This window comes from Larus michahellis, chromosome 5, assembly GCF_964199755.1.
Source record: "Larus michahellis chromosome 5, bLarMic1.1, whole genome shotgun sequence".
Lineage (NCBI taxonomy): Eukaryota > Metazoa > Chordata > Aves > Charadriiformes > Laridae > Larus > Larus michahellis.
Genome location: NC_133900.1, coordinates 28,882,118 through 28,895,863, shown reverse-complemented (window position 1 = coordinate 28,895,863; position 13,746 = coordinate 28,882,118). Strand labels below are relative to the sequence as shown.

The following is a 13,746-nucleotide window of genomic DNA, read 5'->3' as shown; positions in this document are numbered from 1 at the left end:
TATAGTTTTTATAAATGACTTAGAAATAAAATGCAGTAATATATAATATAATGCTGATATTATCTATTCTGGGATAGACTTACTCCCTTGACTAAAAGTCAAGCCACTGAAAATCAGTACCTCCTCCTTCCACCCTCACAGATGGGGATGAGGAAGCTCCTGAAGAGATCCTACGCCAGATGAGACTAGCCCATTTTATGTTGGGGTGCAGGGTTTTGATTTAAGCAGTGAAAACTCCAGGCCTTGTGTATGCTTTATTCTCTGAACCCTGCAGGGATAGTCACCTGAGTTGCCTGCTTGTTTCTGTCTTATTTGTCTTGAAAGAGTCCTCTCCTGCATGGTGGCACTCAAAAGAAAAGGAAGTTCACTAACTTGTGCTCTTAAAATAATGCTGCTGGGCAAATATGTAGCTACAGCATAGCATTTAAGGAACACATCCTCAACATGCACAGTTAACAGCACACAGCTATTGCATCTTGTGCTCAAGAAAAGTAATCTCAGGAACATATAAACAAAACCAAATAAAATCCCCCTCATTAAATGCATTTACAAAACCAGTGTGGTGGTTTAGTTTGGTTTGTTGGGGGTTTTTTTAATCATTTATGGGCTTTCTCTTGGAGAAATGCAATACTGGGGCTTCTGACCAAACAATAACCTCTCCAAATTCCATGGCAGAAAGCTCCATAAGAGAACTAGTGAAAACGAGAAGTGTATAAATCTGTTAAGATATTTTTGTTTAGAAAATACAAAATAATATCTGATCTTTCTTCCTGGAGGCAGCAGGAGACACCATAGCCTTCATTTTGGTATTTCCTGGAAGTTAATGACCTTTTACTTAGTTCAGGGTTGTAAAGATGACTCAGGTTTTCCTGTAGTGCTGGTCACCAGGGGATTTAAGATGATGGAAGAAAAATCTCTCTGGGATGGACTGTAATATGCTAATATGTAACAGCAGTTGACTGCTTAGAAGGGCTTAATAATTTTAGCAGCCCTATGCAGGTGGCTGTGAAGGTATACTCATGGCATGCTCTGCCATCCTACTTGCCTGACTAGCTGGTCATGGCCTCGGTCGGGCTGTGCTGTGGTTCCCTTCCAGCCCAAATGTCTCCTTTTCATCCTGGGCATATCCCAGGCTGAGGAGCCTGCATCTACCCACTGAAGGTATTCAAGGAATTGAAGAGCAAGAAGTAAGGTCACGTTTGGCTCGCAGTGCTTTATAATGCAGGAATTAGGGTTGTCTTGGAGAAGGAAAATAGACTGGAAAAGGCAAGAGGTTCTATTGACTGTATGGCAGTGGTTGCTTAAGCTCTTTCAGTTTTCCCATCTGTAAAAAAGGTTTCATGATACTTAACCAAGTCAGTGTTGCAAAGATTAACTGGTGTCTGCACAAAGCCCTAGACACATCAACATTAACTCTGACACCAACCATCCACATATAATCATCTTTTACTAAATTTATTGCATTATACCCTGCTAGATTATTACCTGACATGACATAAAGATACTTGCTAGTGGGACTGCATGTTCCAGAGCTGTGGTAATAAGCTACACAGTATAGCACAATGGAAATTCATTCACGCGATCTCTCTCTGATTATGGGTAATTATTACCCTCTCCAGCATACAGAGTCACCAAGAGGTGAAGATTGCATTCAGAAGGACATGGCCCTAGCATTACCATTGATTTAAAAAAAGAAAAAAGAAAAAAAAAAAAAGAAGAAATTGTGCAGCTTTCAGACTTAACTTCAGGCATATCATTAACAGTACCATATTAGCTTGACTAATACCTCAACATCAGATGCTGGACAAAATCTTACTCCACTCCCTTGCTCAGTCCAGCGGATGCATTTTGAGAACCACTGATAAATACAAAGTATTAAGACAAGCTACTGCTGTTCCCCATCTCTAGAGCATGAACATGCTCAGACGCTTCATGCTTTTTATTTTGCTTTTGAGGGAATATAACTGCCCCAATCATAACACACCAATATCTGACATTTTGTTGCCTGAATAGACTATCATAGCACAGAAATATCTTTACAACATAAACAACAGCTATTGGTAAAATGCTATGTGTTATTAGAAGGGATATTTGGTAAATGTATATGTACATAAGCACACAGTTGCCTTCAGAAAACAAGATGTAAGCATTGAATCAAATAAAAAGATACATTGGGGTTTTATTTTTAGCATTTGGTTTCAAATGTCATTTGATTCTCTTTCCCTTTAAATAATTTCAGTTACAAATGGAATATACCAGTGAAATGGAGAGCTGGGAATTCAACAAATTATACTTTCTACAACACATCAGACTCTGCAGGTAAAGTTCTCTTTTAAGAGTAATGAATGGATAAAGCTTTTCAGTGTCCTTAACAAGAAATAAAATGCAGAATTAACACTCATGCTTTTCAGTTTTCAGTTCCACGAACCAGCACGCAGCTTGGTTGTGCTGATGTTGGTAGTCATTTCTGCAATAAGATGAGACCAGTGGGAGGTGTCCCTGCCCATGGCAGGCGGGTTGGAACTAGATGATCTTTAAGGTCCCTTCCAACTCAAACCATTCTATGATTCTATGGTTATTTCCCCTATATATACATTATGCCAATCTAGACCAAATACAGTAAGGTGCTTAAGAATGTGTTTAAATCCAGTCCTATTCAAGGAAGCATCTAAGCATGCTCTTAATTATGATGTACTAAAATCAATGGGCTTTTGTCAAGTCTAAGAAAAGAGGTGAAGTGGGAGGCTGATGAAAGCATCAGTGGCATGGTAAACTGGCAAACTGAGTTCAGTTAAAGAAAAAGAGCTACAAATGATTAAACACATTTTCTAATGCTAATTTCAGGAATGAGGAAATACCTACATGGGTATTTTTGATGATTGTTCTATTATGCAGTCAAATATGAATTTCTCATTCTACAACTCTAGTGGCCAAAGATGGGGGGGAATAAAAAAAAATTACCGACTTTTTAAATTTCATTACATGTTGGAATTTCAGAAATTTCACAATCAGCTCTTCTCTTCCTGTACCTGTTTGAATGTTATCTATTTAAAATGTAATTTGTCTTTTGTTCTGCCTTTTTTTTTTCCCTGGTTGCTTTTAGCATCCATGCAAAAGCAAACAAAAAATGTCATGATACAAGTCAGAGATTAACACAAAGAAATTTTCCATCTCTAACTTCCACGTGACATTATGGCGGGCTGCAAGGGGGCATTAACTTGATAAAGCCTGCAAAGGCATGATTAGGTGCTTATTTCTGCATCCGTAAAAATCTTGGATAGCAGGGCAAACTGCAACTGTAGGGAAAAAATGCCTTTTGAAATACCTTGTATGGGTCACCCAAACAGAAAAGTGCTTTTAACTCCAGACACCTGCAAACCACAGACTGAAAACCACTGCTTTCAATGGGCAATATAAAAACTTCAATAACTAGCAGCACCAACTGGACCAGGCCAAGCTTCTGAGAAAGGAACATTTTTCAAGTATTCATTTTAAATGGAAAATTCCTTAAACATGAGTACTTGAGTAAAGTGTCAGCCAATTTTATAATTCCTTTACCCCTAGCTACAGAAATCGAATCAAAGAATACAGGAAAGAAAACCCTTAAAACATTAGTTGAAATAAACTGAAAAAATGAAACGGGTGGAGGATAAAATATGAGAACTTTAAAAATAATACTAATCATGAGGGTGAAAAACCTTTTAAAACAGATATTTGCAAGAATTCTTTCTTTACAGTTTTTTAGTTTTTACCATAAGTCTAATTTTCACCATCCTCACCCTAATCACGATGATCTCCATTTTAAATTTAACAAACTAGCTGGCCCAAGTAATTGCCACAATTCACTCTTCTAAGAGAAGTGCTGGCATTCATTAAAGTCTATAATAATGCATCTTCACTCACAGCCATTTAAAAAATAAAAAAATAAAATTAAGGTTTGGATCTTATTTTGGTATTCATGAAAACTAAATATTACTTTCGGAGTTGAAGAATCTCCAGTGAGTTCTGTGTCATATAAGATGCACAAAGAGATCACCATTTATTTTGCAGGAATTGTAATACCATCATCTCCTTTTGCGAACATTAACCCAGACCACATTGGATTCTATCGGGTGAATTATGATAGACAAAACTGGGACACGTTAAGCGGTCTTCTGTTCAGCAACCACAAAGTGAGTGTCATAACATTAACCTGTCTGGTGGGTCTCTTCTAGAGACATCTGTAGAGGCTGTTATTTCTGCAAAATAACATAATAAAATATCCTGATCACTCTTTTCCTCTTTTCATACAGAATTTTTCAGATGCTGACCGTGCAGGGATTTTGGATGATGCCTTTTCTTTAGCAAGGTAGACTAATTCCCTGCAGAGATTTCAACACAACTTTTTCACTTTCCATTGCCTATTAATTAGAATTAACTTAGGTGGTTGAAAGAAAATTTCTGCATTTGTTATAAATCTTAACTATTTATTGGCTTATGTTGTCCTCCAAAAGGGGCAAATTCAAGTATGCATTGGCAACTTGCAGTATCAATGCAGTCAAGAGAAATGCTCCCCTTCAGTTCAGTGGCAGAAAAAAAGAGGGCTTTAATTGCACAGGTCTTAGAAAGGGGTTTTTTTTGCCATGTGAGTAACAATATTAGAAGCACTCCAGAAGTTAGGTGTCTAGAAAGTCAGAGGCATGCCTACAATGCACAGCATGGCATTAGGAAGTTACCACCTCAGCTATCTTGTTTAGAAACTTACTTGGAAACTTCTAGCTCTTGTACCCAGCCATGCTGACACAGATAAACTTTAGGTGACCTTCTGTGACAGCCTGTAAGTCTGAATCTCCCCAGCCTTGCAGGCTGTCTCCAGGGCTAGCAATTCCTTTTTACGTGACAGGAGTTAATGTAGTTAGCTGTGGGCTACCCACTTCTGGGCACACGGGGCTGCTGCACAGTGTGAGCAACCTCCTCACAGCAGGGAGAGCTCCTGCGGTTAGGCATTAACCGATGGTGATCCTCAGAGGTCTCTTTGGAAAACACCTCCCAAGTTACATTCTATGCTATTTTCCCCCTCCCAAAATTTATTATTTCCGACCTTCTAAAGTAAATCGTGTTCTAATGTCTTTAAAGAAGCAATTTCTTCAAATTAATTAAAATAACAGAAGTTATGTTTTCTACTTCCACAGACCTGGACTCGTGAATTACTCTGTTCCTCTGGAGCTCACAAAATACCTAATAAATGAAACAGACTATTTACCTTGGCATAGAGCTATCTCATCTGTAACTTACCTCGCAAACATGCTGGAGGATGATACAAATCTCTATCCCCGGTTTCAGGTGATGAAGTAAAAAAAAACATTCCTGCATAGGACCACTGCATCTGACAGTTCAGGATCTGTAAAAGCAATAATATTGACGTTCAAGTGATTTTCAATGTTGCTGAGCTATCAATATTTACTTTTTGTTACTATATTCTTAAAAAAAAGTGCTGAAAACTGCTTAGTACTGATCTCTGAATTACCTGGATTCTCAGTTCAGGACTATGCACTTGGAGGAAAGAACTTATGCCTAATTATTCTTATAATTCATCACCATAGGTCACAGTGCAGACATTTATTAGTCAAGGCTGTCCTGCATCCACTAAAGAAGTATGTACAGGGCAGCAAAGTCTCTGACATCTGTCCTCAGGACGAAGGATGGCTGTATCTCAGTGTGGCAGTGAGCAGGCTTGTTAGTTGACCTAACATGCGGAACATGATTTAATGGTCACTAAAATAAGTATGTCCTGAACTCAGCGTTATCTCTGGAAAACAGTTGTAGCAGTGTGTCCTTGCTGTACCCCAGCCTTCATTTGGGCGCCCAGACAAGGCTGGAGAGAAGCAGGTTGCCTTTGTTCTAGCTGCACATCAGTATTGCAAGCATTCAGACCTGGCATGCTGTGGTGATCCGGAAAGATTGTGCATGTTTGTGTTACTTTTTGTTTAAAAGGTGCTAGTTCTGGGAAAAATGAAGGCGAATGAACTATGAACACAAATGTATTGTTATTTAAAGAAATCTACACAAGTAACCAACACCCTATTTCCACCTCAGGAATATTTTCTCAAGCTGGTAAAACCCATTGTGGATCAACTGCACTGGAATGATTCTGGAGGCCATTTGGAGAGGTTGAACAATCTTTTTTTTTTTCTTTCTCATATTATTGATGGATTCAAAGAATGCTAAGCAGTAAGAAAGTCTCTCTCTCTCTCTCTTTTAAAGGCTCCTTCGTGCAACTGTTCTAGACTTTGCCTGCAGTATGGATGACACAGAATCTTTGAACAACGCTTCTCAACTATTTGAGAGATGGCTACAAGGAGAAAAGTGAGTGCTCATGGCTTTTGTGGCTCGTGAAGAACACAGCATGTGACTTGGTCAAAGATCTTAAGCAGGAAAGGGGGAAGAATATTCAAGTACTCTTTCTTTATTTTAGTATTTCTGCAAATCTCCGACTCCTAGTATATCGCTATGGGATGCAGAACTCAGGCAATGAGACATCATGGAATTATATGTTTGAGAGATACCAAGAAACTTCATTAGCGCAAGAAAAAGAAAAGCTGCTGTATGGCCTGGCATCAGTGAAGAACATCACCCTTTTGGACAGGTGATTTAAACACACAAGGATTTTTTTTTCAGTACAGGAGCAACTGGTCACAGTTTGTTCATTCCCCTCTCCTCTCTCCCATGTTGTCATTTGTGTCAGAGTACAGCATGAGGAATGCAACACGTTTTCAAGACCAGTTATCAAACACCCCCCTTTGAGATCGTACTATAGTAGAAAAGAGTCTTGCTCCTTTAGTGGAAAGATATTAAACACATGGTAGTTTCTGCACAGTGCCTTCACCCTGTGTAATTTTAGCTGCCTAATAGTTAAGCTTCAGGAGAAAATTAGTCATCTATGTTTCCTCCATAATCAGTGAAGGGAGGCAGGACCTCCAGAGCACTGTTTATCCCAGACCAGGAAAGGGACTTAAAATCAATGGGAAGAGTTGCTTTTGGGTGTTGCCAGTCACCCTCCATTGGCTACAGAGCGAGTTTGCTTAGACTAGATGTCTACCTTCTAAGTAGCCAAAATTAGGCAACCACCCTTGAGCAACTGTTGATAACAGTCCTATGAAGGCATCCGTGTGAAGTTGCAATGCTCCCTGAAATGCTGTGCAGAGGTATTTGAGCTAGAACCAGAAATGATGTATTCATGCTGCCATGGCAGTGATGGGGAGTCTGGATACTGCCCCAGGCCGGTCCAGCTGTCAGACTGGGCAGCATCTCCCCAGGCTTCCACTCTGCACAGACACACCAGCTCCTTTAAGCTTATCTGATAACTTTGCATGTAGTTGTATCATGTAGTAGAGATGTAGGCAAACATCTTCACCAGGGGCTTTCACCACTTTGTGGGAGCCCTGTCTAAATATGATGGAGCAGTCTCTGCCTGGAAGACTTCCAAGTTTAAACAAGATGAAACAAGGAAGTATAGGAGGTTCGGGAAGAGTAAATATAAGAGTTAGAGTAATTAAAATAGTGGTAGGAGGCATCTGTATTCCTAAATTCTTGTGACCACAATAGCCATAATCTAAAGCAATTCAATAACTAATCGCTGACATGATTAAGACATGGATTAATTAGACAGATCAGCCTATATTTGCAGAAAATAAAAAATCCCCCCTACAGCAGGGAGAACTTGTCTCCTGGTTTACTATTAAAATAACATGGAAGGGGAAAAGAGCAAACAGATTGAGAAATTGTCCCTTACATATAGGAAAAAAGAAGATACTCCTTAATCCCAGCACACAACATCTTAAGGGTGTTCTTCTGCAGCTGCGGCTGTGAAGCCATGACCATGCTACTCATCTCCCTGCAAACGCGCGTGCTGAGGAATCCCTCCACTCTGTCAGTCAAAACCACTTGTGCTGTAACTGGAAGTATAACTGCATCACTTCCAGGCATGCCATGCCCAAATGAATTTTAATTTTGTATGGATGAGAGTTTCAGAACAAACAGCACAGATTTCAGTGTAAGCAAGCCACCTGCATGTGTACTCATGGTCCATGCTACTTTTTTGGCACGTGGCTACCCAAACAGGCTAGATTACTGACTGATCCAATCTTGTTTTCACTACTTGATTGAAATATAAGAACAATAATGGGTTTTGGCTATTTTCAAGTAATTTAAGAGACATAAACCCTACTTATTTTCTAAAGAGATGCCTAACTGCTTAGATTTCTTTCAATACAATTATCCCTTGATGCAGTTATCAATAGATACTTATGTTTTAGATCAGTGTACTTTGCCTTTAAAATGCTGTAGACAAAAATAATACTTCTGCTTGGAAATGGGCTGTAGACTGTGGTGGAAAATTCTTGAGAAATATAAACATTAGCATTGCATTATTTCTCATCATCATCATGTAAGTCTCCACTGAAAGTGTTAACTTATTATTTGCTTTTCATGGTCTTTCATGAAAGGCGCTCATTGACTCTTACGGCATTTCCCTTAGGTATCTGAAATATATTTACAACACCAGCCTCATCAAAACCCAAGATGTGTTCACAGTCCTGAGATACATCTCATATAACAAATATGGGAAAACAATGGCCTGGGACTGGATACGACTTAACTGGGAGTACTTAGTGAACAGGTATGCTAATGAACTAGTTGGAAACTTTAGGTCTACATCCATCTGTATAACTTTTTATATACCATGCTCTTCTATGTTTTCACTATACAGCTATAATCACTGTCTTTTGCATAATGAAAACCGGAAGCATATTTAACACAATTGTATCCATCTGCTGTGAGAAAGTACTTTGCCGCTAACTTGAAACCCATTCTTTCCATAAATGATCACTACCAATAAATGGTGATTAAAAAGTATAGAAAGCTATATCAAGGCCATAGAAATCTGGTTATTGCATGGAAATTAGTCAGTCATGTCTCCACCCTTTCCACTGATTTCACAACAAAAAGGTAGCGTACAGAATTTTTTTTAATTCCTTCTAGTGGTAACAGCAAGCAGCAGATGTACAGGTGAGCAGTGGAAGTAATAGCAAACCTTTTAGCTTTGCTCCTCCCTATTTGAGTGACTTCTCTCTCCTTCCTTCTCCTTTCTAAGTGCTTGGTGCGGGCACAGAAGCAAAGCACACCTGCAAGCCTAGACCTGTGAACTGGACAGCATTTGTATTGCTGAGCAGCAATACGCCTAATTTCCAGCATGAGACAATAATTCATTAATTTTAAAAAACAATCCCCTGGGAAAGATCACTCCATTAGTAAATGTATTTGAGAACAGCACAGATATTGTATAGGAGTACTGTTTTTCCAGTATTTCCAAAAATGCTAGAAGCTGAGTACATCTGTTTTATTGTAGCACAGTTGGAAGTTTCAGCTTCAGGTAACTACTTGTGCCTTTTTCTGTTTTATCAGTTTTGAATCAAACATCATTTATTAAATTGTTTTCTAGATTCACTATCAATGACAGAAACCTTGGTCGAATAGTAACTATTACCCAAACCTTCAACACTGAGCTCCAGCTTTGGCAGGTATGGTGACAACACTTCTCTTGGTTTTAAGTCAATATATTTAACAATCTACTGGCCAGGAAACTTGACTTTTTAATCTTCTAAATGTGTAAAGCAGTGTAAGTTATTGTAAAACTACTAGCTACTAGCCTGAGTTTAAATATCTCTCCCAGCCAAAACTGCCCTTGACGAGGTCCCTGTAAAAAGCCACTTGCCCAACAGCAGCACTATTTACTTCATGTCAATTCTTTTTCTCTCTCTTTTCCAGATGGAAAATTTCTTTGAGAAATATCCTAATGCTGGGGCGGGAGAAATGCCCAGGAGTCAGTCAATTGAGCAGGTGAAGAACAACATTGAATGGCTAAAAGTGAACAAGGAGGAAATACAAATGTGGCTAGATGCAAACCTAACACCTTAAAGTCTTACTTTGTTAAAAATACCAAGCACTCATTTTGGATGCTTAGATCCTCAGAGATATTTAGCAATGCGGATTTCTCACCTAGGTACCTTAGAGGACCAAGGCCTGATATTTTTTCCAGAAACGCTCAGGAGACCACTATCAGAGCAATGTTTGTCTAGTTGCTGATCCCAGATCCTGCCAGCACTTGTGTCCAGGAATAGGTTTATATTTTGAGAGATGAATCTGCCTGAACAAAAAGGATAAATGTTTAAAGTTGCCCAAGGCAGAAGTGACGGCAGAACTGGGGTCCTCGCTGATTAAGCTAGTCTCACTCCTTCTGCATACCACTCTGAAAAGCACTTCTTGGTTCGCACAGAAGTATATCTAGTACACTCAGGGATTCCTTTCCAAGTGCACCTCACAGGAGCTTTCTCCTGAAGGAAAGGGAATTAAGCAGTAATTTTATCATTGTCTGAAAATTGTCGTCTATATTTATAGCTGTAAAAATTCTACATTTGAGATTTAGCTTTGCATTCTGATACCACAGAAAGGCCAGTTAAGATTCTCTCTCCATTGATTTTTGACATTTAAGTACCAGTACACAAGGGATCAATATTATCAGATTCTTTTTATTGTTATTAGTCGGGATTCTGTAGCTTGGGGTAGGGATTTTCTTGGTTATTTTTGTCTTATTTCTAAATATTCTCAAAATAAGCACTTGTGGTAGCCATTACTGCAAACAAGGTATATGGTACTTATGTCTCTTTTCTTAGGGGAAAATAAAATTTAAAAAATCAACTTGGAAATCTCAGTCTCTTTCTAATAAAGTGATAAAACTCCCTGGCATATGGAAAAGCAGCTGTTACATAGCCCAGCTATGCTGCCCCCTTCAGTGACTTCTGAGCAGGAAAAAACTATTATCTCCTCTGAGAAAATACAAAAAAAATGGCAAATTCAGGCAGAAGGGGCAGATGAGTCCCACCTCTGCAATTCAGCCTACTGCAGAAGTACAGGCAGCAAAGAAACGACTCTTGGTCCCAAGTCCCACTGACACTCTGATGCTGCAGAAGGCAGCGAGGCTGCTCTGCCTGCCCCTCCCAAGCTGTGAGTTGGGGTGCCTTGAATCTCCCAGGTTTCTATGCGCTGTGTCCTGACACCGTACAGGCAGCAGACGTGAGCATCAGCCTCATCCTCCTTGCCTTCTCCCTGGTCTCCTGAGAGGAAAGGCGCAACAGAAGGGAAACAGCTAGAGACACTCCCTGTCTGGACTCCTGGGAGCAGGACCACAGAGTACCTCACAGTAGGTAGTCCTGGGAGAGATTAGGCACAGATGTCGGGAAACTCTGCAGCAGGATGGGAGGACAGAAGCACGGAAAAGCACTTCCCTTCATCCTGCAGTGCTATTCAAAGGGAAAGCTGGAGATGTTGAGGAGATAGCTCTAATGTACAGAAATCCTGGGGTACAAGCTCTGCCTGCCTCTGGGCCTTGGTACGGCACAGAGGGCTCCAGTGAAGCTTATATAGTCACAGATGGAAACACTTTACCCTGCTCCCCCCGGGAGATTCTGGACTGGTACTGTTTTGGGCCTCTCCCTAGATACCCAAATAGCTGTGACAAGCCCAGACAAATCTGGTGACCAAGTCAGTTGTCCTGTCAAAGGAAAATGTCAGTCATTTGCCTCCTGCAAAAAAAAACATGACAGGATTTTGACTAACAGTAGTTACGACTTGCTACAGATACCAGCTGCTCTTTAAGGTAAAGAGGTGGCAAAGGGCCAGGCAATTTCTTCCTTCCAGTTTTTCTTCTTGCTCAGATTCACACACAGAGGACAGTGAAAGTGAAGCAGCTGCCCACACCCAAACCAGCGGCAGCTCAGCACACAGGGACCAAGCTGTCCTTCGGCAGCTGCCTGCTCAGTAGGACACGTGCCAATTCGCCTTCATGATTTTACAGTTCCAATGAGTGAATTGAAGGAGCAGAAGCCAAACAACTCTCTTGGTTTCAAGGTCATGAACCGGTTTGGTAGCAACACACTGTAATACTGTCAACATGTTGTATCACTGTGACTATACAACAGTATGATCAGCTCAGAAACATTTTCTGTGCACTGCTGGTACAGTATGTTTTAATTGAAAGCTTTTAACTCCAGCTGGCCACGGTGTGCAACAATGCAAAACCAATATGAAGATGTTCAAGCACATAGCTCAGTTGTTTTCCCTTACAGAGAAGATTTAATGAAATTTGGCAAAAAGGACTGATTCTCTAACTATTCATAGGCTTCTGCCACAATTTTCTGTAGAAAGAAGAGTATGAGTACTGTGGGAATGATACAAGATTAAGTAGTTACTTGAAGAGATTTCTATCCTTTGTTACATGTAGCCCCACTAAGTGGAATGAGGCTGGCCAACATTGCCGGCTACAGCAGTAGGCTTTCATCAAGGAAAACGTAAGAAATAATGAAGATTTTCTGTGGTGATGGAAAGCTATAGCAAAAGCAGCCTTCATCCAAATCACACAGACATATCACCGTTCAAGACAAGGCACATATTGGTAGCATCGTGTATCGCTGTAGTAGAAAAAATTAAAAAAGGTCAATCAGAGAGAGACAACAGAAAAATACCACTAAGGCAAAGAGAGAGCAAAAAGCCAAGGACAAGCCTGAACAACTGCTGGGCTCATGACCCTGAGTGAATGGAGGAGAGAAGGGGATTTAAGTAGTGAACCAAGCAATTGCCGTCTGTCATTTGATTCTCTCTCTGTTCAGGAATATGGGACCATGTACAGCTTTTGTACCTGAGCCACACTGGATCAGAGAGACATCTCACTAGTGCTTGGATACTTTTGATGATACAGAAAGGTTAGCTGGATTTCTACGCTGATCTTAATTGAGTAGGTGAACATGGAAGTAAATCCAAAAGCCCTAGAAGGCGGCTGCTTTTATGGCAGGGTAAAGGTTCTGTCAATTTTAAATAATGTTCCATAGATTATGCAGCGCTCTTGCTACCTTTAAATGGCTCATGGAGAATGTACTGTATGGCATGTGCCTCTTTCAGACTGTTTGTCCTAGACGGATAACAAATCTGGTACATGCTAAATCTTTCGGTCAGGAACTAGTGCATTTACAAATGGTCTGTGATAAGCTTAAGAATGCCAATTTGAAACTGAATCCAAAGAAATGTGAACTGTTTTAAAAAGAGATAATTTTCCCTCGGTCATTCGATCAGCAAGGAAGGAATTTCCACTGATAAAGCCAAGTGAGGGAGTGCAGAACCGGCTGGCCCCTTAGATCCACACAGCTTTTTGAGGCTCTGCTGTTCCTATTGTACCACAGCAAAAGCTGTTGCACGCAGTGAGGTAGAGAAACGCTTTGAGTAATCGAAGTGCAATGTGGTGGAGTTAAAGAGGTGCCACTTGTGACTGCTGCAGTGTTGCCTTACACTAGCTCTGCAAAGCCTTCTCATATCAGCCACAGCTGTATGTCCTGTAGTGCCTGAGCCCATGGGCCCCAGGAGGCTGTAACCCTGATAGGCACGTGAAAATGCTTTATCTTGATGATTCAGGTAAAGAAACAATTGAAAACATCTTATTACTGGACAGAACAAAAAAATGAATAGCGCCACTGCAAATACCAAGGCAACTACAACTCTCCGACTCGGTTTCTAAAACAGCCATTAAGATCACTACAAAGCATGCAGACATTAAATAAGTACTGCATATGTACGATATGTCTCACTGTTGAAATAGGACATGATTAGGAAGTATCCCTCCGGTCTTCACACAATGACCAGTGCCATTTCTTGGCTATCGTC

At 40.3% G+C, this 13,746-nt stretch overlaps 2 protein-coding genes across 2 annotated transcripts in view; one reads left to right on the top strand and one right to left on the bottom strand.

The window, feature by feature from the left end:
- Window positions 1-10,734, top strand: part of ENPEP (glutamyl aminopeptidase) — a 37,068-nt gene extending 26,334 nt beyond the window's left edge. The window contains exons 11-20 of the mRNA XM_074589361.1: window positions 2,240-2,319; window positions 4,051-4,172; window positions 4,293-4,348; window positions 5,172-5,322; window positions 6,076-6,149; window positions 6,244-6,345; window positions 6,455-6,625; window positions 8,516-8,656; window positions 9,479-9,557; window positions 9,805-10,734. Coding sequence (XP_074445462.1) covers window positions 2,240-2,319; window positions 4,051-4,172; window positions 4,293-4,348; window positions 5,172-5,322; window positions 6,076-6,149; window positions 6,244-6,345; window positions 6,455-6,625; window positions 8,516-8,656; window positions 9,479-9,557; window positions 9,805-9,954 — 1,126 coding nt within the window. The 3' untranslated portion in view covers window positions 9,955-10,734. The remainder of the gene's footprint in view (window positions 1-2,239; window positions 2,320-4,050; window positions 4,173-4,292; window positions 4,349-5,171; window positions 5,323-6,075; window positions 6,150-6,243; window positions 6,346-6,454; window positions 6,626-8,515; window positions 8,657-9,478; window positions 9,558-9,804) is intronic.
- ELOVL6 (ELOVL fatty acid elongase 6) overlaps window positions 1-13,746 on the bottom strand; it is a 211,743-nt gene that overhangs the window by 181,643 nt on the left and 16,354 nt on the right. Inside the window, exon 2 of the mRNA XM_074589359.1 lies at window positions 5,275-5,380. The gene's annotated coding sequence lies outside the window, so the exon portion shown is untranslated. The remainder of the gene's footprint in view (window positions 1-5,274; window positions 5,381-13,746) is intronic.